Here is a 25,325-nt window from a genome sequence, read left to right as displayed (position 1 = left end):
AATAGTTTCTTTTTAAAATGTATTAACATATTTTCCTGTATTAGTAAATATGGGTATATCCTGCATATACAGGGAGTAACTGGTTCCACAGGAGCATGACTTCTGCACATATGCTAACTAATACGCCCACACTACTGGGGGGGCTCAAGTTTTTTTTCCCTCTTTTTCTGAGGCTGGGGTAAAGTGACTTGCCCAGGGTCACACAGCTAGGAAGTGTTAAGTGTCTGAGACCAGATTTGAACCCGGGTCCTCCTAAATTCAAGGCTGGTGCTCTATCCACTGTGCCACTTAGCCACCCTGGGGCTTAAGTTTTGATTCAAATCATTAACAACCATATAATTTAGCCTTGGGATATGACTAAATGAGAAGATGGTAGAATTTTATGATATTAAGATGAGGTTGGTTGTAATATGTTAACAAGATTTTTGTAAAATAATATTTTCAAAACAAATGCATATGTAATCTTCCTATAATCTCTAATCACAGATTTAGAACTGAGAAGAACCTTCAGGATGATATATTGCAACCTTTTTTAAAATTAAAAATTGTTTTATTTTTTTAAAATATTATTAGCTTTTTATTTTTCAAAATACATACAAAGGTAGTTTTCAACATTAACCCTTGCAAAACCTTGTGTTCTAAAATTTTCTCCTTCCCTCCCTTCCTCTCTCCTCCTTTAGAGAATAAGTAATATTATAGAGGTTAAACATATGCAATTCTTCTAAACATATTTCCTTGGTTTTCATGCTGTTCATAAAGGAAAAAATGAGAAAGAAAAAAAGCAAGCAAACAACAACAAAAAAGCTGAAAATACTATATTGTGATCCACATTCAGTCCCTATAGTCTTCTATGTCTCTGAATTTGAATGTCTCTCTCCATTTCAAAATTACTGGAACGAGCCTAAATCACCTCATTGTTGAAAAAAGTAAAGTTCTTCACAGTTAATCATCACATAATCTTGTTATTGCTGTATATAAAGTTCTCTTGGTTCTAATCATTTCATTTAGCATCAGTTCAAGTAAGTTTTCCTGTTCTTTCTGAAATAAGTTTGCCGATCATTTCTTATGGAACTATAATATTCATATACCATAACTTATTTAGCCAGTTTCCAATTTTTTATACTACAATAAGGGCTGCTAAAAACATATTTGTACTTATAGACCCTTTTTCCTTTTTATTTTTTTAAATTATAGCTTTTTATTTGCAAAACATATGCATGCGTAATTTTTTCAACACTGACACTTGCAAAATCTTCTGTTCCAAATTTTCCCTTCCTTCCCTCCATCCCCTCTCCCCTAGATGGCAGGTAGTCCAATACATGTTAGATATGTTAAAATATATGTTAAATGCAATATATGTATACATATTTATAAGTTATCTTGCTGCATAAGAAAAAGCAGATTTAGAAAGGGAAAAAAAACCTGAGAAGTTTAACAAAAATGCAAGCAAACAATAACAGAAAGTGAAAATGCTATGTGCAACTCCTTTTTAAATAACCTTTTTAATGGATGAGAAAATAGATATCCCAGAAAAGTGATTGACTTAAGTAATAAGTGGCCAAGACAGCCTCTGGACTCTATCCTTTGACTTGAAAGCCAGTATTCTTTCCAATGACCCTTGATCTTTGTAGTTTTCCTAGAATCTTGCCTTTCCTTCATCTCTCACATCAAGCTTATTACCAAGCCTCCTTGATTATAATTCGGTAATAGTTATGGGAACTACCTCTTATGGTATCGTAGGCCCAATGCCACGACTAGTCTTCATTCACTTCCACTTTATATTTTTTGCTTTTTTTCAGCGTTTTTTGCCGGAATGTCCTTCTACTTGTACATATAGGTGCTTAACTGAATTATTATTGTCAGTGCTTTATTCACTTCTTTCCCTTCTTTCTGAAGAGTACAATGTTCATACTGAATAACTTAAATGCTCATTGGTTCACAATTTTTGTTTTCTGTCAAAACCAAAAAGGTTCTCAAATAGCTTTGTCTTCCTGCTAAGCTTTTTTTTCCTCCTTTAAAAATTTTAGGTATTTCCAAAGAGAAAGAAAAATGGCAAAAGTTAAATTATACATCAGTTTCTGCACATTATGTTTGAAGTATATTTCTCACAAAACAAGTCTCTTACCTTTGATACCCTGATTGGCAGGAGAAATTGGTTTGGTAGTCTCTACTACATAATCCAAAATGCTTTGTGTTGCTTCACTACTCCCCTGAAGTTTAGTTTCCAGTAAAACCTTTTTCCTTTTTTTCTTTTGTCCTTCAATGGGAATTTCAAGCAACAAAATCTTACAAAAATACAAAGAAAAGTAGGGAAAAGAAAAAATTTTTAATATAGCCACATTATATTACATCACTACAGAAGTCTTTGCAGAATCTAGGTAATATTGATCTGATGGGTTTTGGATAACCAAACCCACAACAGCTTCTGCTAAAATTCTACTCTAATGCTTCATCTGAAATGGTGATAGGTCCTTGATTTTTAAAAGTTCTCCTTATTAGAGAGAGAGAGAGAGACAGACCTCTGAAAAGTGCTATCATGACCACAGTTTCAAATATGGACCCCAAGATTGGACTATATGTGTATTATTGAGGAATAACCTAGCTAAGTTTGGAAAGATTCATCAAAAATTGACTATTAACTAGTCAAAATATTTTTGATCCTAGAAAAACATGATGACCATGTAAGAAGGTATATAAGAGTTGCAAATTACTCTGCTAGAGGAAATTCTCAATCATGGATGCCCAAAATGTTACCTAGAAACAAATCACATAAATTAAATCATAGAAAGAAAAGTTGAGTGAATCTAGGATGCAACTTTCTAATGAGATTCTGAAACGCATTTCACAGAAAGATGACATTTCTGTTGTAATAAAGTTTGCCCTCCTTACCAGTAAACCTAAGTGTATTTCATTCAAAAATGGCAGAAACATAATGTAATTAGTAAGTGAAGATTAAAGAGTACTTCAAACAGCAAAACAGAATTATAGTTACAATACAATGTATTGAAAATGACACATTTTAAGTATCAGTCTCTTACTTCATATGATTTAGCTCGATATTCCCGAGAATTGAGACTGGCAGTATTCTTTGGACGAATGACAGCAACATATGCATCTTCTATATTTTCTGGATTTCCCATGGCTTTATTATTAAAAACAAACAAAAAAGCAAAAAAGGCTCATAAAAATTAAATCCCACATTTTCTGAAAAAGTAAAATAAACAAGAAACTACAAAATTGGTAGAAAGGTTTAAAGTAAAATATCTGACACATTTAACAGACATTGCTTCTGATTGTTTTATCTTTAATAATTTTTACATTCCATTTCATAAAACTCATCTAATCAGAATATATAGTATATAAAAGGCATGAACAGGCAACATAATTCAGTAAGATTAGGTTTCTGTTCAATGTTCTGAGATTATGCTTCTATTCAATAAATTACGTCTAAGATTAAAGTTAAATTATTTTCTTTGAGGTTTAATTTCTTCATGTGTAAAGTATACATACATGACTATATTAACAGAGGTTCTCATAGGTTTTTTTGAACTTAGATTGAATTTTTGAATAAAATGTTATTAGTTATTTAATTATATTTTCTGCCTTTTTCTAAACCATGAAGATGCATTTGGAAACAGTAAATTATGGAGCTGGTATTAGCATTTGCTAGCTAATTGTAACATGGTATTGTTTATGCTGAACTATTTAAAATAAAAAATAACAACACAGCTAAGAATCAGAAAGTAAGAGAGATCCTGAATCCGTAAAATAAATCTAATGCACTTTATTCATAGCTGAGTCGCACGAAGCTTCTTTATACTTATTTTAAATGCAATTTTAAGTTAGAATATAAACTAGTAGCAAAAGAATGTAAGTTAATACCAAATACAAGCTCTTTTGAGAAAGGATTGTTGTCTGCAATCCCAACAACACACAGTGATTTGCTTATAGTAAAAGGTTTGTTAAATTTAACTAAATTGGTTTCTTAGGCAATGAAGAAAAGAAACTAGCAAAAAGGGAGTACAGTGTGGTTGACAATTGCTTAGAAAGGCAGTGAAAAAGCAAAAAGGGACAGCTGAAAAAAAAAACTGAAAAGCATAGCAATTTGGGGCCATTTGGTAAAGGGGGAAATAATCTTATGCACCTCTCTATCTCAGAAAGCACTGAATCATAGCTCAAACAGAGGAACAGATGCTCCTACAGATGATCATGAGTCATTAATGTTACATTCAATATAATCTGTTTAAGCAGCCAGAGATGCACGTGATCTTAGAAAGATTTCCACTTAAAATGATTTATGGAAAAATTTTTTGCTATACTCTTCTTTCCCATTTGCATGACAGAAAATAATGTCTTAAAATTATATTTCTAGATATTACTAATACAAATTAAAAACCTGATTTTAAAAAAATCTCAAATGAGTGAAGCCAGTCACAACTACTACTACTACTACTATTATAGAAAATTGTTTATTTCTAGGAAAATACTTTTAATAATATAGTAATAGAGGAGAAAATTTCATTAATTTATTATTGCTGACCAAGAATATCACTTTAGAAGAGCATTTCCCAAAATGCATTTCATATATGCCATGAGAAAATTCTCATGCTTGTGATTCATCCTCTAAAATATCAAAATTCAGAAATACTTACCACACATGAAACAAATTTTTAATATAAAAGTGGTTTTAATTTCTCCTATTTTACTCCCAAGATTCACTTACTTCTCTTTACTTTAGAAGTGATATTACCCTAAGCTCCTAGACTAATATCTGTGGACTTTGTCAAATTTCACACCCCAAAGATTTTCACAGTACAGGTTTTGGAAATGCCTTCAAACTTTTGACTGGGCTTTAGACTAATGTTTCTCTTCATTGGAAACTAACAATGTAGTTCATATGGTGATTCATTTAAATTAAAAAAAATCAAAACAAAAAAAAAAAAAAACTTCATTAGATCTAAACTTTACCTTATGACATCCAGGCTTTACTTGTTCTTAGGGGGAGGTAACAGTTCTTTCTGGGACTCTCAATCCAGCACTTAGTATTAAATTAACTTTAAAACACAGAAGGAAAAAATATTCACAATTTTAAAAAAAGATTTTTTTCCCCATAATTAAGCTTACTAGATACTTAAGAAAATTATTTTGGATTGAGGGATTTGGTAAAACACTAGGATAGATATAACATCTCTTTTGAAAAAAAGATGAAGATTAATAATACCATATTTATACACTGCTTTAAGGTTTGCAGGTTACTTTTCAAATATTATCTTATATGATCCCTGATAAGTAGTGCTATCATTATTCCCATTTTACAGAAGAAGAAACTGAGGCAGACAGTGACTTGTCTACGATCACATGCTTATTAATGTGTTTAAAAAGGGATTTGAACACAGGTCTTCCAGAGATTCCAAGTCAAGGACTTATACCTTGTACCACCTATCTGCCTAATATAGCAGTGTGTCTCAAAGTAGGCAAAAGGGAGGCACATTTTGCTTTGCTAAATTCAATCTTGTATTTTCAACTGGGGCAATCAAATACTTGAAATCTATGGCGTTTATTAGGTTATCATCTTAAAAGGATACAGGATTCCTGAAGGCAGACATTATACTACATAAATTCTCTTTATGTTACAATGGCAACTACAAATAATAAGCGTTATTTAGATACGGCATTCAACATAGTATTTATTGAGGCACTTTGAAAGTCACCATTAAGGTTACAGAAGGTTCTTTGAAAAGACCCTCTTAAGGTATGTATGAAAGGGATGGTTAGTATATTTTCCCCTTATTTTGGAAGAGTAAGACAAATTCAAGACTATACTACTGGGAAATTATTTAACAGAATCAGGCAAAGAGATGATTTTTGGAAGAGACCTCTGTGGTCAGTCTGCTTTGGTTCTTAATTAAGAATACCTTTCATATTCCTAGGTAATCTTGTAGCCTCTGCTTGATGATTGACAGCCCAGTGTGCCAGGCAGTCCACATTTGAACAGCTTGACTTCCTTCTATAGAGCAATTTCTCTATAATTTTCATGCTTTAGACCCAAACACAAACTTCTCTCTTCTACCCAAGAGCCCTCAAATACTTCAAGACAGCTGTCCCATTCCTCTTAAATTTCTTCTCTAGGTTTACAAGGTACTCTATTAATGCAGCCTAAGAGCATATTAATTTTTTTATATGCCATGTTACTGGGTCCTAGTGAGCTTATAAGTGCATTAAAGATGCCAGATCTTTTCTATATGAATTCATCTGGTCAGACATACTATAACTATGCTATTGATTTTTTAAATCTAAGCATAAATCTACTTAAGTGTTATGTTTATCCTTATTAATTTTAACATCATTAGATTTGGGCCACTGTCTTGGCCTAGGGAGATCTCTTTTTTTTTTTTTTTAAATTAATTTTATAATTATAATTTTTTTTTGACAGTACATATGCATGAGTAATTTTTTTTTATAACATTATCCCTTGTATTCATTTTTCCAAATTTTCCCCTCCCTCCCTTTTTACTCCCTCCCCTAGATGACAGGCAATCCCATGCATACAGTATAACCTAGATATAATATATGTGTGTAAATCCAATTTTCTTGTTGCACGTTAAGAATTGGATTCTGAAGGTATAAGTAACCTGTGTAGAAAGACAGTAGTGCAAACAGTTTACATTCAATTCCAGCTTGGGGAAATCTTTTTGAATGTTGTCATCCATACCAGTAACAGTATCTACTTCACAGTATTTTATTAGGATTAAAGATAATATATGTAAAGTGGTTCACAATATGTTAGCTCTTATTATTAGTATCCAATCAATGAACCTTTGCCATCTAGCTTTATTTGATCTACAAATGTGTTAATTTTAGAAAGTAACTGGCAAAGATGTTGAACAAAACATATCTTATTTGCAGCATGACACGGTAGACTTGATTTGGACCTGGGGAACCTGTGTTTAAATCCCAAGTGACACATAACTACTTCTGTCATCATTAGGCAAGTCAATGACTTCACAGGAGGTTGGACTAGAAGTCCCTTCCAGCTTCAGTACTATGACCCTAAGGTGCTCCGGGTAATTAGCTCTTGTGGTACCATGCCTTTTAAACATTTCTGCTAAAAACCTGAAGCCCAGTGAAAGGAACCATCATAATTTCTTCTAAGTTCTTTTTTTAGCAGGTCCAGTATAAATTCCTGTTGGCAGCTTTAGCAACAGCCTAGAAACAGAGATGCTTTAAGTTTCCAAACACAATTCAAAGCAATTGTAAAATGAGAGAGTTGGACCAGATAGTCTCAGGTGTAATTCTATCAACAAAGAAAATACATATTTATTTGTAAAAATGTTTTTTTATTACTTATTGGTTTTGGCTAAGAACTTTGCTCAATAGATTAACTAGAATTGATTCCCAAACATGATTTTAAAAAAAGATAAAAACATGAAGGATGTGATATATAACATTTTTTTTTAAATGGCCAACATTACTTCTCCAACTTCCCAAATTTTTAAAATGAAATAGTTTTAAAGATTTAAGAAAAATTACTAACATTATTACCTAGGACAAAGTAGAAGGCAATGGGATTGATTAAGATAGAAATAAGGGAGAAGAGAGTAAGTACTGATACCTGAAAATTTAAAAAAAAAATTGTACAGTTAAAGCTAAAATTTATTTGGCAAGAGATTTTGAGAGCTATTCTGAGAATGGCAAGAAAATTAGCAAAGAATGTCTGTGGTTGGTAATATTTAGCTTCTGAAGGCATGGTAAATTTCATAATAGGATGACTAGGTGAGGGGTTTACAGTGAAAACAGAGACAAAATCATTTGTTTACTAGGTCTTTTTTTTCTTTCCCCTTTTTTATTTATCAGCTCAAGGAACAGCTCTTGCAGAATGATTAGAATGTGCCAGATTTTTTTTTTTTGGGGGGGGGAAGGGGTTTGAAATCAAGCATGTGGGATCAATGCGCCAGAGTTGAGGTGTGGCTCTTTATACAGATCATTATCCAAACATTTGAAGGAAGACTTTTCAAGGATGCAAATATCCCAGAAACATTTTAAAGATTAAGTGTGTCAAACTGGACCCATTATCTTTCTCTCTGGAAACTTCCAAATTCCAAACTACCCCATTTTTGTTGAAAATAACCAGTATCAGGGCAGTTAGGTGGCACAGTGGATAGAGCACCAGCCCTGAATTCAGGAGGACCCGAGTTCAAATCTGTTCTCAGACACTTAACCCTTCCTAGCTGTGTGACCCTGGGCAAGTCACTTAACCCCAGCCTCAGGAAAAAAAAAAGAAAAAAGAAAATAACCAGTATCTTTCCAATTTTTCAGATTGTAATGTAGGCATTATTCTCAACCACTCATTTTCCCAAATCCCAGAAATCCAATAAATTGTCCAATCTTGCTTATCTTCACAACTCTCTCCCATCACAACGTAGGTCTCCACTCATGCATCCACTTAGTTCAGGCCCTAATGACTTCCCACCACAGCCTCCAAACCAGTCCTCCTACCTCAAGTCTTTCATCACTCCATTCCATCCCACAATTTTGCTTCTTTGTTAATTTTCCTTAAACACATAGCTGATCAGATGACTCCCTTATTTAATGAAGTCCAATGGTCTCTGAATAAAACAAAATAAAACAAAAAAAAAATCTTTGTTTATTTGGCTTTGAAAGCATCATACAAGTGGCCCCAAATTTTTGGACATTACTCTTCCTTCTGCACTCAGCAATCGACCAAAATAACTTTTTCACTTCCTCATAGCCATTCCATCTTCTGTCTTAAGGCCTCTGAATGGCCTTCATCTATAACTGGAATTCACTCCTTTTTCCTTGCCCCAGAGTTAGTCAGTCACTTAACATTTATTAAGCATAGTTTGAGGGGACCACAACAGAAAAACTATGTACAAATAAGCTGTTTACAGGATAAACTGATCATGATCAATAGAGAGAAGCACTGGAACTAGAAAGGATTAGAAAGGGTTTCTTGTAGAAGATGGAATTTTTAGCTGGCAACTAGGAAACCCAGGAAGTACAGAAGAGACTTGCATGCATGGGGGAAAGCCCAGCATCAGATGATGCTGTCTTAGAATGTGGTACCATGTCTTAGAATGTTCTTAGAATGACAAAGGCCAATGTTTCTAGATTGAAGAGGATTTGTGGTGGGGGAAGGGTCAAGACATTAGGTATAAGAAGAGTGGGAAGGTAGCAGGAAGGTAGAAGATTTGATGTTTGATCCTGGAGATGAAAGGAAGGCATTAAGAGTTTACTGAATTGTGTGTGTGTGTGTGTGTGTGTGTGTGTGTGTGTGTGTGCTGGGAAATGACCCAATCAGATCTGTACTCTAGGAAGATGAATGGATGATAGTTTGTTGTGGGGAAGAGACTTGTGGCAGATAGAGGCTGTTGCAATAATTCAAGTGCTAGGTATTTGCACAAGGGTGAAGGTAAAATCAAATGGTTTTGGCAAACAGACTGGATATGTGGGATTAAGAGAGGGTGAAGAGTGGAGGATAACACCTAGGTTTCAAGCTTTGGTGATAGGAAGGAAGGTGGTGTCCTGAGAACTGTAACAGGGGAAGTCTAAAAGGGGGGAGGAGAGATGAATTCAATATTGGACATATTGAGCTTCAGATGTCTAAGGGTCATCCAATCTGAGATATTCAATAAATCCTGGAGATGTGAAACCAGAGGTCAGCAGAGGGTATGGGGCTGGAGAAGATTTGAGAATCATCCACAAAGAGGAACTAATGAGATCACAATTCTAACATTAAAGACACTGGAAGAGGAGGGTCCAGGGCAGAACCCTGTGGGCCCCCCAAGCTTAGCAAGTGTGATCTGAGTGAAGAGCCAGCAAAGGAGACTTGGAAAGGAAAGAGTGAGAGTGAAGGGAGAAAAATTAAGAGAGTAGTGTCATGAAAACCTAGAGTAACATTAGCAAGGTAAGCAAGTGTCAAAGGCTCCAGAGAGGTCATGAAAGATGAACATTAAGAAAAGGGCATTAGATGGGGCAATTCTGAGATCATTAGTAACTCTAGAGAAAACTTTTAGCTGAATAATAGAATTTGAAGCCAGAATTTATTTATTTAGTTTTAGAATTTTAATAGCCTTTTATTTTTCCAAATACATGTAAAGATAGTTCTCAACCCTCATTTTTTTTTCTTATTAAAGCTTTTTATTTTTCAAAACATATGCATGGAAAATTCTTCAACATTAACCCTTGCAAAAGCCGATGTTCCACCCCCTTTCCTCACACCCTCCCTAGATGGCAAATAGTCCAATATATTCAACCTTCATTTTTGCAAAATTTTGTGTTCCAAATTTTTCTCCCTCTCTTTCTCCCATTCCCCCCCATAAACAGCAAGCAATCCAATATACATTAAACATGAAGTCAGAATTTAGATAGTTAATACAAGATTGAAAGGAAAGTAGAGGTACCTCTTGTAGATGGCCTTCTCAAGGACTTCAGTTAGCCAGACAAGTCAGAGAAAATCTAGGATAATAGTCATGGAGAGAGGAGATAGAGGGAGGTTCTCTTGAGGATGGAGGATATTTTTATAAGCATCAGGGAGGAAACCAAGAGTAAGGGAGAGATTGAAGATAACAAAAGTAGGGATGATAGAAGGGACCATGTGTTGGAGAAATAGGATGGAATGGGTTTATTGTGTGTATGTTAAAGGGGTATTAGCCTTGGCAAGAAAAATTCTCTCTTCTTGTGAGACAAAAATGAAGGAGGAAATAGTGAATTAGGCATCAGGATAATAAGTATGAGAGGAAAAGGATGAGTTCTTCACAAAACTGATCTCAATTTTTTCCCCCTGTAAAATATGAGGCAAGGTTTTCAGTTGGGGGAGAAAATGGGGAAATGAAAAGATTTAGAAAAGACACTGTGGTGAGCAAGAGAATGAATCAGGGAAACCAAGAAAACTTTCCTTGCAGCAGTGAAGACTTTTCTTACAAGAAGCAGTTTATGAACTATTTTCAGCAGGAAGCTTTCCCTGATTCCTCCTCTCAAGCAATACTTTACCTAAACACTTAAAACATCTTATTCTTTGAACTAGATTACCTACGATCAAGTTCCATTCAGCTCTAAATATAAGTTCCACGTTTGTGCCCAGCCATGTGCAATAAGGACAGAAAGTATTAGTTTATTTGGAGAATAAGGAGAAGTCAGTAGTACTCTACCCTTGGCCAGTACTGATTGGCATGTTGTAGTCCACAAGGTCACAGTCAGACAAGAGTGAACAACAACAGAATAGGGGATGGAGTTTATAGATTGGATAGCATGGAAAAGACTAGTTCGAGAAAGGAAAGCAGCACAAGATTTTGGGGGCTTTGAATGACAGACAAAGGAATCTGAATTTTACTCCATAGCCAAGAGAGTTATGGAAGAGCTTTGTTTTTAGGAAGACAAGTTGCTATGAAGAATGGTTTGAGGAGAGGTTGAGTATAGAAATGAGAAGACATTAGAGTCACAATAGCATAATGGAAAGGGAGGAAAGGAAGGCAATACAAATATTGCAAAACTTAAACTTGATACTGAATATTAAAAGAGAGGGAGGGAATAGTCAAATATAGCATTAAAGTTTGGAACTTATAGGAATTGGGACGGATTGAAGTATAGTTGATATATAATGAAGTCAGAAGAGAAACAGACTTCGGAGAAAACATAATTATCTCAATCTACATTGGCAGGACTGAGGTGAAGGTAAGCAAATTGAATTTTTTGCAACCTGTCAATCAAGAAGCATTTTTAAGTGCATTCGAAGGGCCACCCATCCCATATTTTGCTTTTACTTTCCCTGTTCCCCAGACTAGAAAGTCTTTTCCTACCTTCACTTGCTGTCCTCCCACTACCTATTCTTAAAGGCCAATTCAAGTGCATCATCTCCAGAAAAAAACAAAACAAAACACTTTTGTTTTTGAAACTTTAGCTGACTTTTCCCACGGAATTCTCCACCTTGAACTTCATAGAATATTTTGTAACTTTTAGGTCCTTATCAAAAACACATTTTGTACAGCGGCTATCTGGGCTTGACTCACACACCCTTCAGTAGACTTATCTCTTCCGTTTCTCTCAGCACAGGGATTTGCACCAGGTGCAGATACAATAAATACTTAAAACAAGACAAAACCGAACAATTCACATTCGGGTTTTTTACATTTTGGCTGTTTTGGAGAAGTGAGCCCTTTCTCTCCTTCCATCCCCGCTAGATGAATACAAGTCTTGGAAAGGAGGGACCGTAAGAACTTGGTCGTCTCAAGTCTCAGATTTAAGAACGTGCTTGCCAAACTGTTAGTCCACCAGCTTTTATTAAGCACCTACTGTGTGCGTGAGGTACTTGAAATACAAAAAAAGGAGGGGGAGGGGAATCGTCCCAGCTCTTCATTCCGGGTAAACGACCAAGTAGCAATCAGACTGAGACGGATCGTGCTGGGGAGGGGGCTCAACAAGTGCCCCAGGAGACGGCTGTCACTCCCAAGAGGCGGTAGGCCGGATAAATCACCCGCCGAAGAAGGGCCGCACCTCGACCCAATGCAGGGTCTGCTAGCCGTCTCCTGCCAGGGTTCTTCCCATCCCCCATTCTCAGTCCCGGGTTTGGAGACTGCTTTTCCTCCTCTCCCAGTGCTTCCCCCATCCCGGAGTCTGGGGTCTGCTCCCCACCCCCTCCCAGGGAGCTTCTTCCCCCATTTCCCATCCGGGATTTGCTCTCTCCCAGCCCAAAGTCCGCTCTTCCTCCTCTCTCAATCCTCCCTTGACTCCCCAGTCCCGGGTTTGCTCCCCGTTCCTTTCCCGGAGGGGCTCTTTCCCCACCCCGAAATCTGGAGCCCCCCCCCCCTTCCCCGGCCCAGGCCCGGCCCCCGGGGGAGGAGCGCAGGCCCCGCGCGGTTCTTACCCGAGCCGCGCCGGCAGGGCCGAGCCGATAGGGGAGGGAAGGCAGCAGTCGCCGCCTCCGCATCCCCGCCCTCGCCCACGACGACCTCGACGGCGCGGCCCGACTTCCGGGACCAGGCCGACCGATAGGCACAGCAGCCCAAGTCCCTCTTAGCTCAGCGCCGCGTCCTCCTCCGATGCCTCCGGCTGCCGGCTGAAACCGCCTACTTCGGGTCACCGCCCCGCCCCGCCCCGCCCCGCCTCCTGAGAATCCGAGGAAACCGCTTCCGGGGTCGCGCCCCCTACACTCCCGGCACGGTCGGCGGCAGAGATTCAGCTTCCGGGTTGCCGGCCTGAGGCACTGCTCCCGCCGCCGCCGCCCCCGCCGCCGCCGCCGCTGCCTGGGGTTGCCATCGCCAGCGTCGCCGCTCCTGTTGCCCGAGCCTGCCGTAGAGTGCGGCTCGTCAGAGTGGTCGGCCTCGGCGGGAGCGGAACGTGAAGGCCGGGCGGGCTGGCGGGCGGCGGCTTGAGGATGAGGCGGACTTGAGCGCGAGGCGGCGGCAGGAGCCCCCTCCCCCAGCCCCCCGAGAGGCGCAGCGGAGGCCGGGAGACATGGGGGGCGCCCGCCCTGCCTAAGGCCCCGAGCTGCGCCCCGGGCCCCCTCCTCACCCCGTGACCCAGTCCGGGACGAGGAGCGGGGGAGGGGAGGGAGGTCTGGCCCCGGAGCCCCTGCCTCTTGGAGGCAGGACAAATCCCCGGTGCGGAGCCCACCGAGACCCCCGGGCCCTGCCCAGCCAGCCTCGGTGAGTTCCGTCCTATCGTCTGCGCACCGCTCGGGAGGAACCCCAATTTCCGATCCCCTCCTCCAAAAAGAATCCTGGGCGTCTTCTTGGGGTGCTGACCCCTAACTAAAGGTCGGGGGCACTCCGCAGGAGGCGCGGTGGCGTTTGCATCACCCGGGCTCGGACGGTGGGTTCTTCTGCTGAGCTGGTGGCGGTGGTAGAGACTGAGAGGCTCTGCCGCCTCATTTCTCCACAAAAGCGAGTTGGGGCGGGGGTACGGAAAGCCCGTGAGGTGTGCTCCCCTCGCTTCCCGGGTGCGGTGGGTCGGGCGGCCCCCCGGGCGAGGCCGAGGATGTAAGCTCAGTGACCGGGGTGGAGGCGCCTGCCTCGGACGTGGCCGGAACGGACGTCTCCCGGCTTGGTAGCTTTGGCTCCGGAGCGTCTCGGCTGAAGCTGCTTCTTGGGGTTTATCCGAAGCGCGCAGGGGATTGGGGAGGACTTGCAGGGGTCGCCAAAAGGACTTTCTGCGAATCTGTTCGCATCTCGTTATTTTAAATTGTCAACTTCAGAACGGGACAGACTTGAATAGGAAAAATTTACTTGGACAAATTGTTTTGTAGACTTCCAAATCTCTTGTCGGATTTAATACTCTCAGAGTAATAATTTATAATTTTCCAAACCAGGAAACTCAGCTCTTTTTTTCCCTCCCCTTCCCAGCAGTGACACATCTTGTCTGTGTGCCTGTGATCTTCCTGCTCTTGTTAGGAAATTTATCTAGGAACTGTAGACAGCTTTAATATACAGTTTGGATTCAAATTTTTCATTCGTGTTTATAAGATTAGCTTTTTCAAGTGCGCTAATGTGTGGGAAATGCTTTGGAAACTTTCAAATGTCAGCGATTATTTTTAAACTGCAGAAATTTGTAGAAATTAGGCGATTTTAGAATAAAATGTTGATGAATTTAGTTATGAAATGATCTTGAGACTTCATCACTGTGGTATTCCACCAGGTACTATAGGAAGCAAATTAAATTTTTATTAAGAGATGATTTGGTTAAGTTAAAGACTAAGTTTTTATTCTATTATGTAGATTATCATTTGAAAATAGCTATTTTAAAGATTAGAATATATGGATTTCTTTTAAGCAAGCTTTCTTGGAACTTCTAATTTCTGAATTTGTTTTATTAGGGTTTTTAAGTACTCACGATCCTTGTAATTCAGTTTAAAATTGACCTAGAAGAATTATGTTCAGGAACTGTATTTTAACTATATCAGGAAGTGTATTTTACTGGTTTGTTTCAGGAACAGAGGGCCCTGCTGTGGGTTCAAGCTTCAGGTTTGTTTTGCTTTTGAATGGTGAAAATATCCAGAATCTTCCAGGGGAAAGAGGAGTAGAGTATATGTAAAGAACTTGTAAGGAGGTAAACAATCATAAGTAGGGGAAACTTTAATCAAGAAACTTAGTTTCTACCTTCTCCTGGATATCCACTCAGTTTCCTTTTCTCTTTTGCTAGGAGTCTTACATGTTCACAAGATGAAAACATTTAAATTTCAGAATGTGCTTATAAAGGAACTATGTCTAATTATTTTTTGAACTGAGTTTCTGCTACGCATTGTGGGGGATCTGGCTGATTTTATGTGTGTATACATATATGTGTGTGTGTATATATATGATATATGCTTGTTGATAACATTGCTCCCACTTTTGTGGTATCCTTACTTCAGAAAGAGCTAGTTTACTTTTGTTCCTGATTTCTTCTGTAGTGTAGTGGCAAGGACTTGTGTAAATGAACTACAAGGTAATTTTGAGTTAAATAATTCAATAAATAAGTGGTCACTAATTTCCAGTTTAGATTGATTTTGATTTAGATAAGCTATGTCTAGAAGGAAGCTGAGAAATCATTATGACATAGGGAAAGAATGTCAGACTTCAATTCAAATTCTGGACCTGTCTTGTAATTGTTGGACCAATCAATCAGAAAGCCTTTAATGAAAGCTTCCTATAAGTTAGGTTCTGGATATATAGATAAATGAATCAGCTCAGCTTCCAAAAAGCTGAAATTCTGTTTTGGTATACTGCATGTTCATAGATAAGTAAATACTAGATATATAAAAAAATAAATGCAGTGAAAGGGGGAAGGGCGTGAACAACTATTGGAAAAGGGAAAAGCCTTAACAGGCCAGCAGTCTTAACAAGGTCATGAATTCAGTGAATCTCTAAGGTTGCTTTTAATTTGGAACCCAAGAGTCCGGAAATGCTTATTTTATACCTAGAGACCTAGCTTGAGAAAAGTCAATTGATTTCCCCTAGGTGTCAGAGCAGGCCCTTTTTTCTCCCTTTTAGTCTTTTCATTTTATCTCTGTCCCTACTAATGTCAGTACTTACACTGTCTTTGATTTCATTGGAGTGGATATTCTGATGGTTTGTCTTTTTTCTTTTAAAATTTTTTTTTGTATGTACAGTATTTAGAACATAGTAAGCACATAATGAATACTTATAGAATGAGTCAATTCTTGAAACTTCAGCAGTCAATAGACTTTGCTGGGCCCCTGTTCTTAATCTTTTTAGCTTGGTAGGACATGATAGATTTTGTATTTCTCTCAAAGTTTTAATGAAGCCCTACCATCAGAAGATATCAGAGGAAAACTTTTATGACTATGTTCACCACGAGTAAATTTTGCTTTCATTATCAAATATGAATCAAAATGAATCTAAGTAAGCCCTAATAGCTCAGTTTTGTCTATTAAGATTATTAAAACTTCTTAAGTACTTTTAAAAAGGCTTTTTCTCTTTAAAATTCATTTATATGAAATTTGCAAAAACTAATTAAAATGCTAGCTTTGCCTTTAAAAAAATTTATTTAATTTTTTTTAGTAAAATTAACCCGAGGAAAAATTTTTCTGTTTATGTTGAAAGTTCTGAGCTATTTTTTTTCTTTTTTTTCTCTTTAAAGTTCATTTACATGAAATTTGCAAAAATAATCTCAAATGCTAGCTTTGCTTTTTTTTTTTTTTTTTTAAGTAATTAAGATAACCTGAGGAAAGTTTCTCTGTTTAGTGTTGAAAGTTCTAAGCTATTTTATTATTTTCTTATAATTATTTTAAGCAAATCAGTATACATTTATTAAGCATGTACTGTATACTAAGTACTTGCTAAATGTTTCTGAGAGATACAAAAAGAAGCTGGTCACTACTCTCCAAGAGTTTATTAAATGAACAGATCACGGATTTAGAGGTAATGTATAGATCTTTTTGGCCATGCCTCTTATTTAATAGAAAAGAAGAGAAGGAATGAAATTTGCCTAATATCACATAGGTGATAAATAGCAATACCTGGACTTTTGAATCTAAGTTTTTTGATTCCAGATCTACTATAGGAAATTTCCACTTCACCAAGTTGTATTGGGTCATTTTGTTTGTTTCCAGTTTTTTAAATTTAATCTTCACATCTGATAACTTATTTTCTTGTTCTTGTTACAACTTCTGCTTTGAAACTTATTTGATCATCCCTTTTGTCTTTGAACTAGCTACTTCAGAGGTTTTGTTCTGAAGCAAAAGATTAACATCAGATACCCTGAGGCTTAACATTTTTCTTTATCTTTTGAGATTCTGAATTATGTTTTTTTAAGAAGATAATGTAAGAAGAAAGGAAGAAATTCTTAAGTATCTATTATGTATCAGGAGCTGTCCAATTATTATTTTGTTTGATCCTCACAATAACTCTTGGAGGTGGGTGCTAGTATCATTCTCATTTTACATTTGAGGAAATCAAGGCAAATAAGTGAAGTGACTCACTCAGGGTCACACAGATAGCAAGTATCTGAAACTGGACTTAAACTCAGATCTTCCTGACTCTAGAACCAGTGCCCTATGCACATGAAATCAAAAACTTGGAGAACTGCTACTATAGACCACTTGTGAAAATTCCGTATGTAGTTTTCTTAAAACAATTTCAAGTTTTCCTAAAACAAAGAATTGATAACAACTATTATTGCCCTTTTTAGTCCATTTCTGATAGAAATACTCTTATTTCTAGTAAAACAAAGAGGTTAATTATCCTTTACCCATTCAGTTTCAGTGAATATTTCATTTTTTTTTTTTTTTTTTTAAATAAATTTTAGGCTGGGGTTAAGTGACTTGCCCAGGGTCACACAGCTAGGAAGTGTTAAGTGTCTGAGACCAGATTTGAACTCGGGTCCTCCTGAATTCAGGGCTGGTGCTCTAACCACTGGGCCACCTAGCTGCCCCTGAATATTTCACTTTTAATATAATATGTTAAACACTAAAAATTCTCCTCAATGTAAATATTTATTAGCCATTATTCTTTTTTGTGAATATTTCTTTGAATTTACCTTTATTATGTATACTAGTATTCTTTTACATTTTTGTTGGTTTCATTTTGCTCAGTGTTCAATAAAGGGCCATTAAGAAGTAATTGAATGTATAGGAAGTCCTGCCATCTAGGGGAGGGGGGATGGAGGAAAGGAGGGGAAAAATTCGGAACAGAAGGGAGTACAAGGAATAATGTTGTTTAAAAAAAAAAATTTGCATATGTACTGTCAAAAAAAAGTTATAATTATAAAAATTAATAAAAAATAAATTAAAAAAAGAAGTAATTGATGAATTCATTATCAATTATTGTTTGAGAGTTATCTGAGTATTCATGGTTTTCCCATAATAACTTATTCTAGATCTCTAGCTAATTTGGTTTTTTAAAAGTCTTTTTGAGCTTATTTTTATTCTTACCCTGCTCACATTCTTGTAGTTAACTAGCATTTATTAAGTCTGGTGTCAGGTACCATGCTAGGACAGTGATGATACAAAGAAAGGCAAAACCAAAAAAAATCCAGCCTCTGCTTTCAAGGGATTCATGATCTACTGAGGGAGCTAACATGCAAACAAGGATATAAAAACAAGAGAAATACAGGATAGTTTTTAGAGAATTCCAGAGAGGAGGCTTCTGGCAGAAAGTGGGCTTTTAGTTGAGACTTGAAGGAAACCAGGAAGCAGTGATGCAAAGGGAGAGATATTCAGCTATGGAGGATTGCCAATGAAAATTCAAGGAGTTATGAGGAAAATGTCCTTCCTGCTCAAGAACAGCTAGGACATTATCAATGAATCACAGAATATGGAGAGGTGGAGTAAATTAGAAAATATCAGAAAGGTAGGGAGAGAGGCAGGTTATGAAGAACTTTAAAAGATGATAAACAGTGAATTTTTACATTTGATTCTAGAAGCTGTAGGGAGAAATAAATTTATTTAATTGGGAAGGGGCTGATAATATCAGACCATCAGTTTAGGAAGATCAGTTTGATTGCTGAATGGAGGGTGCTCAGGAGTGGGAAGAATCTTATGGTATAGGCAAACCAAAAAGCAGGTTAGGGCTAGAAAACTAGATAAGAATAATTGAATCCAATTGAATCCATGGGAGCTGATAATCAAGTGAAATAGTATAGAGGGAGAAGAGAACTGGGGCTAGGACATAACCTTAGAGGGATTCCTATAGTTAGCAAGCAAGATCTGCATGAAAGAAAGTCCAGCAAAGAAGGGAAAGAGGGAACAGTTAGACAAGAAAAACCAGAGAGACCATTGATCAGAATCCTTGAGAAAAGAGTATCAAGAAGAGACTTGAGTGATAGTGTCAGGGGTTGTACAGAAGTCAAGGAAGATGAACATTAATTAATGGTCATTACATTGGACAATTAAGAAACCACTGGTAACTTGGAAAAGTGGCATTTGGAGGATGAGATCTGAAAACAGCCTGCAAAGAGATAAGAAGAAAGTGAGTGAAAAAGATGTGGAAACAGCCATTGTGAATGACATTCTCTCTTTTTTTTTTTTTTTTTTTTTTTTTTAATTTTATTTATAAATTTTTTTGACGGTATATATGCATGAGTAATTTTTTTTTAATAACATTATCCCTTGTATTCATTTTTCCAAATTATCCCTCCCTCCCTCTACTTCCTCCCCTTGATGACAGGCAATCCCATACATTTTACATGTGTTACAATATAACCTAGATACAATATATGTGTGTAAATACCATTTTCTTGTTGCACATTAAGTATTAGATTCCGAAGGTTCCCAGTGTTCCTTCTCTGGGTGTAGTTGTTTCTGTCCATCATTGATCAACTGGAAGTGAGTTGGATCTTCTTTATGTTGAAGATATCCACTTCCATCAGAATACATCTTCATACAGCATTGAAGTGTACAGCGATCTTCTGATTCTATTCATTTCACTCAGCATCAGTTGATGTAGGTCTCTCCAAGCCTTTCTGTATTCCTCCTGCTGATCATTTCTTACAGAGCAATAACATTCCATAACCTTCATATACCATAATTTACCCAACCATTCTCCAATTGATGGACATTGTGGATGACATTCTCAAGGTATTTAGCTGCTTCAAAAGGGAGGCAGGATAAGAGAGATAGCTAATAGGGATTAATGGATCTAGTAAGAGGTTTTTGAGGATGAAGGAGACATGGACATGTTTGTACTGATCCAGGGAATCATCTGGGAGACAGTAAGAGACTGAAGATTAATGAGAATAGGGATGATAGAAGGAGCAATCTCCTAGAGAAGATGAGATGAAATAGGGATCATTTATGCATGTAGAAAGATTATTCTTGCTAAGAAGGTCTACCTCTTTATGTGAGATAGGGATGAAAGAGGAAATAATAAGGAAAGGCAACTGAGTGATGAGATGAGAGAAAAAATTTGTTGTAGTTTTGCTTGCTTTTCATCTATTTGTATAGATTTGTTTTTCCATATTCAGTAGTTATCTCTTACAGAAAATATCAGTCCATTATATTTATTTACCAGAATTGGTTTATCTGTTTCTCAATTGAGTGATACAGTGTAAAGAGCACTGTAATCATAGGACCTGGTTTCAAAACCAAACACTGACACTACCTATTCAATGCAATCTTGGGGAAATCGTTTAATCTCCCTAGACCTCAGTTTCTTCAACTATAAAATTGTGGGGAGAGGGAGGTTTAGCCTTGCAGGTACTTTCTAGTTCAGTATCTATGATCCTCTTAGATACAATTCAGGAATCTACTTTATTTTACAATTCTGTTTTTACACATGTAAAATATATGGGATTGCCTGTCATCAAGGGGAGGGAGTAGAGGGAGGGAGGGGATAATTTGGAAAAATGAATACAAGGGATAATGTTATAAAAAAAATTACTTATTCATATATAATGTCAAAAAAAATTATAAATAAAATTAAAAAAAAGAAAATGTTAATACGATACAAGGGTTCACCATTTCTTTTTTTTTTTTTTTTTTTTTTTGTTAGAGAGTGGGGAGAAATGGAAGGAGAAAAATAAATATTTGATATTTAAAGAAAAAAAAGGAAAAAAATTCTTTGTTTTTAGAAAATGTGCTGCTATAAATATTTTGATGTATGGGACAGCTTTCTTTTAGTCATTAACCTAGGGATATGTGGAAGATAGATTTTGAGAATTGCTGTGGTCAAAAACTTGTTCACTCTGTGGTCAACCAAGTGAACTTCTCCAAATAGGTAGGGTATATAGTCTGTTGCTTGCACCCTTCTGAATCGCTTTTGAATCCAAGTTGATTTTTTGTTCTGTTTTGTTTTTAAACAGAATTGAACTTTACCAAATATAGGTTCACCAGTTTCAGGGTTTTGGTTTCTTTGAATCTTTACAACTGTTCTTACATCCTGGGAAAAAAAGGGTCTTTGGCTATATCTGTAATACAAACCAATCAACAATTTACTTGTTTTTTTTTATTTTTTTCCAAATTCAGTCAAACCTTATTTTTAGTGTCTGTATGATGTCAATCAGGTTAATTAATTTTTGTCCACATCCTTTAAGTGCTGCTTTTTAGTATCACAAAGACACAGCTTTATTCTGACTAAAATGAAATGGTCATGGGACATATTATTTTTTCACAGAATCTCAATAGGGATATCAGGGACTATCTTAAACTAATCCAAATCTCAACAAGAATCCATTCTACATACTTATTATGTCAAAAACTAGTATAGCAGCGAAGAGTCCCTCGATATGATCAAAGCATATAATTAACATCAAGAACTAGCATTGTTTGAAACTTTCCTGGTACAAGCAGAGGAAGGCAAGGATGTCCATTATTTCCACTCTTAAATAGATGTGGCTTTAAAAACACTAAATATAGAAATAAGAGAATAAAATTTTCCTTGCTTGTAGATGATGTGATGGTTTAGTAACTCAACAATAAAACCTAATTTATTCAATTAATAATTTCAGCAAGTATCATCTTTTTATGTAAAAAAAATAGAAATAATAGAAATTATTTCTATCATTTTAAATCAGAATCTATTTAAATCAGAAATAATAGAAATTATTAAGAATAATTACAAAATGTATAAAATATCTAAGAATTAATCTATAAAGATGTTTAAAAGATCTATATAAATAGCACAACTATATAACTGTTTACAAAAAATGAAGAGAGTTAAATAATTGGAGACAATCATTATCATGATTGCCAATATAATAAAAAATGATGACACCACCAAATTAACTAATGGATTTAATACAGTACCTCAAATTACCTAGGACAATGGTATCAAGCTCAAATAGAAACAGACCACTAAACTGTACATAGGCATTCCTACAGGTCTCATATTGATTTCATTTTATAATGTAATATTATCTGTTTTATTTTTATTTATTTTAAGTATTCCTTATTTTAAAAAATTATTAAAGCTTTATGTTTTCTTCTTTTTTTTTTAATTAAAGCTTTTTATTTTCAAAACACATGTATGGATAATTTTTCAACATTGACTCTTGCAGAACCTTTTGTTTCAAATTTTCCCCTCCTTTCTCCCCACCCCTCCCCCAATTGCAATTCTTCTATACATATTTCTACAATTATTGTGCTGCACTAGAAAAATCAGATGAAAAAGGGGGAAAATCTCATTTATATTTTAATGTTGTTATATGACACTTGGGGATGATATGGGCTATTTGTGGAACTTGCTTTTTTGACATCCTTGACCTCTAGCATATTCTGGAGAACTAGGCAAAAAGTTGCAATTCATTTAGAATGACAAAGACCCTCTAATTCCAAGTGAAATAAAAAATAAAGTATGAATAGCATTTTAGACTTCAGATGATAGTAAGAAAGTAGTCTTCAAAACCACTAGTGAAATGGAGCAGACTGAAAAATGAAAATGAAAACAATCATAAATCAGTGTTTGATAAACCCAAGGATATAAATTGTTAATGAACTGACTCCCTTAGATAGCATTTGGGATTTTTTAGATTTAGACTAGCCACTTATACCAACTTCAATAATGTGACCTCAATATAAGAAATGCATAAAAAAATTTAGAAGAGTCATGTAAGTATATTTTATAACTTTGGAGGTTATTTTTAAAGCAAACAAATAGGAGATAGTTTGAAATTAAAAGGCTTTTGCATGCATATAATCAGTGAAGATTGTATAAAAAGTGGGAACAACCATTTGAATCAATTATCAGTGATGAGTATTTAAAATCAAAAGCCATTCAAAAATTGATCTTGGAAAATTTGTGTGACTGGGAAGATGTCATCACAAAATATCATTTGTGAAAATTTGTTTATGCCTTTATTCTCACCTTCCTCAATGAAATCCTTGATATGTGTGAAAATTATTCTGAAGATTTTGTGAAGATGAGCAAGTGGGCATGTGTGTTGATAGTTAATATTTTCTTAAATTTTTTTTTCATAATAAATCAGTATTTTTTCTAAATGTTTCGGATCTCCCTTTTTCAAGTAAATGATGTGAGATTGTTTGCATTTTCTTACTACTAAGGTGATGCTTTTTGATTATTATAATTTGTATGACTTTTGTTTGTTACGTACATTGTAACTTTTACACATCCTATCTAGGTACTATATATTGTTTGCATCGCAGCCGTTATTCTTATCTCCACTATAAAGTTTGAATTCTAGACATCAAGTTCTTAACTAAGTGAGGCAGTATGTTTTGTTTTGGTTTTGGGTTTTCTGCCCCTTTTTCATGTATTGTCTTCTCCCTTTAAACTGTAACTTTAATGAGGGAGGGATTATATCCACTACACAATGTCTAGTATACACAGCTTATGTCTTCCATCCATCCATATAGCTGTATATTTATCTCTTTTCTCCATCACTAGTGAGATCAAAATTTGATTTTAATTTGAAGCCAGTAAACTTTTTGACTTATCACATAATACATAAAATATATTTTTATTTCCATTTTAAAAACATTAATACTTTTGACATGAGAGTTTCCTAATAAAGACCTAAATATTCTGTGTATTCCTTTGAAAACCATTAGTATAAAATATAAATATTGATTGATTTTATTTTTTAGTAAGTTGATTGAATATCAGTGTTATTTCTGGTTATACAGATTTACATTTTAAGATTTATCATTGTATTTTTAAGTGAGATTATTAGATCCTCAGAATTAATTTTTCAGTGCCTTTGTAATAATACTCGTATTTAGTAATCATTACAATAATATAAATGGGAAAACCAGAATATATTTATATGCAGTACCTTGTGGAAATTTACTTGTAAATTTTGTTGATACTTCTTTTGTTTTTATATCACTCATATGTAGCAATATATTCTATATCTCTCATATTCCTTTAAACAAAGAGACTATTCACCAAAACTTAAGTATCAAGTCAAATCTCTTAGGGGCTAAAGCTTGGTCATAATCATTTTACCACACTGAATTGATTTGATTGCCTGTTGTTTTGTAACACTTGACTTCAGGCTTTCCACGTAAGGAATTCAAATGCCTACCTGATATTGAGTAGCCATCTACCAACATGATTTAATTGAAAGAGCACTGGAGTTGGAATCAAAAGACTTAGGGTTGAATCTATTTAATGTATTCCTTAAACTGTCTGCAAAGGGGAAATAGTAATAAATACACTGCTTGTTTTCATATTGGAAATTGATAAAGATTAGGATGGTGAGAAAACTAGAAGGAATGCAATATGACCACTAATTAAAGGAAAAACTTCCAAAGAGAGATTTCCAAAAGTAGAATGGATGTCTCAAAAAACTGAGTGCTCCATTAATGGAAGACTTGCAACAGGCTCAATGACCACTTGTTAACGATATGGTAATGGGGATTACTATTCAGGAATGGATTTGACTATTTGAATTGTGAGGTTCTTCTAACTTGTAAGATTCTGTATTACTTCACAGGATTGTTATAAGGAAAAGTACTATATAAATCATTATAAGGGAAAACAAACAAACAAAAAATCCAGTTTCCCCTGAAATTTTCTCTGAAATAACAGGTTCATGCCTGTCACTCCTGGATCATTTTATCTTTAGTATTTAGACCTCTTTTTTGAAGGATAGATCTTTTGAGTAGATTAAGTATATGTTAAACATTTTTTAAAGATTCATTATGTTTAATATTGAACACCAACTCAACCAGCCAAGTGTGTTTAGTTAATTTTTATTTGAATTAATTTCAGTGAATTTAGAATATTTAGAATTTAGAATTTCTGTGAATTCTAACTTCAGTGAAGTTAGAATAATTTATAATCATTTTAAAGACCTTACTAGGATCTTTATCTGCAGATATTTATTCTTTTAAGTGATTCAGACTTTAGGGACAGTAATGGAAGTAATGGGTCAGATACTGTGACAATTTTTATAATTTTTACTGCATTTTTATC

The 25,325-nt window shown here is 35.8% G+C and overlaps 2 protein-coding genes across 8 annotated transcripts in view; one reads left to right on the top strand and one right to left on the bottom strand.

Annotated features, from left to right (window-relative positions):
- Positions 1-13,141, bottom strand: part of LOC141545224 (krev interaction trapped protein 1) — an 80,301-nt gene extending 67,160 nt beyond the window's left edge. For all 4 annotated transcript variants that reach the window (XM_074272255.1, XM_074272259.1, XM_074272260.1 and 1 more), the window contains exons 1-5: positions 12,881-13,141; positions 8,497-8,606; positions 4,969-5,054; positions 3,039-3,142; positions 2,126-2,285 (exon numbers count right to left, since the gene is read on the bottom strand). In XM_074272255.1, coding sequence (XP_074128356.1) covers positions 2,126-2,285; positions 3,039-3,140 — 262 coding nt within the window. In that variant the 5' untranslated portion in view covers positions 3,141-3,142; positions 4,969-5,054; positions 8,497-8,606; positions 12,881-13,141. The remainder of the gene's footprint in view (positions 1-2,125; positions 2,286-3,038; positions 3,143-4,968; positions 5,055-8,496; positions 8,607-12,880) is intronic.
- A 380-nt stretch (positions 13,142-13,521) lies between these two features.
- ANKIB1 (ankyrin repeat and IBR domain containing 1) overlaps positions 13,522-25,325 on the top strand; it is a 140,066-nt gene continuing 128,262 nt past the window's right edge. For 2 of the 4 annotated variants that reach the window (XM_074272252.1, XM_074272249.1), the window contains exon 1: positions 13,522-13,661. The gene's annotated coding sequence lies outside the window, so the exon portion shown is untranslated. Of the gene's footprint in view, positions 13,662-13,702; positions 13,828-25,325 lie in introns of those variants that run through there. The other 2 variants (XM_074272250.1, XM_074272251.1) reach the window with 2 other exon arrangements.

Source organism: Sminthopsis crassicaudata, chromosome 5, assembly GCF_048593235.1.
Source record: "Sminthopsis crassicaudata isolate SCR6 chromosome 5, ASM4859323v1, whole genome shotgun sequence".
In the NCBI taxonomy this organism is placed as follows: domain Eukaryota; kingdom Metazoa; phylum Chordata; class Mammalia; order Dasyuromorphia; family Dasyuridae; genus Sminthopsis; species Sminthopsis crassicaudata.
The sequence above is the reverse complement of the archived record's forward strand: the minus strand, read 5'-3'. Positions and strand labels throughout refer to the sequence as shown.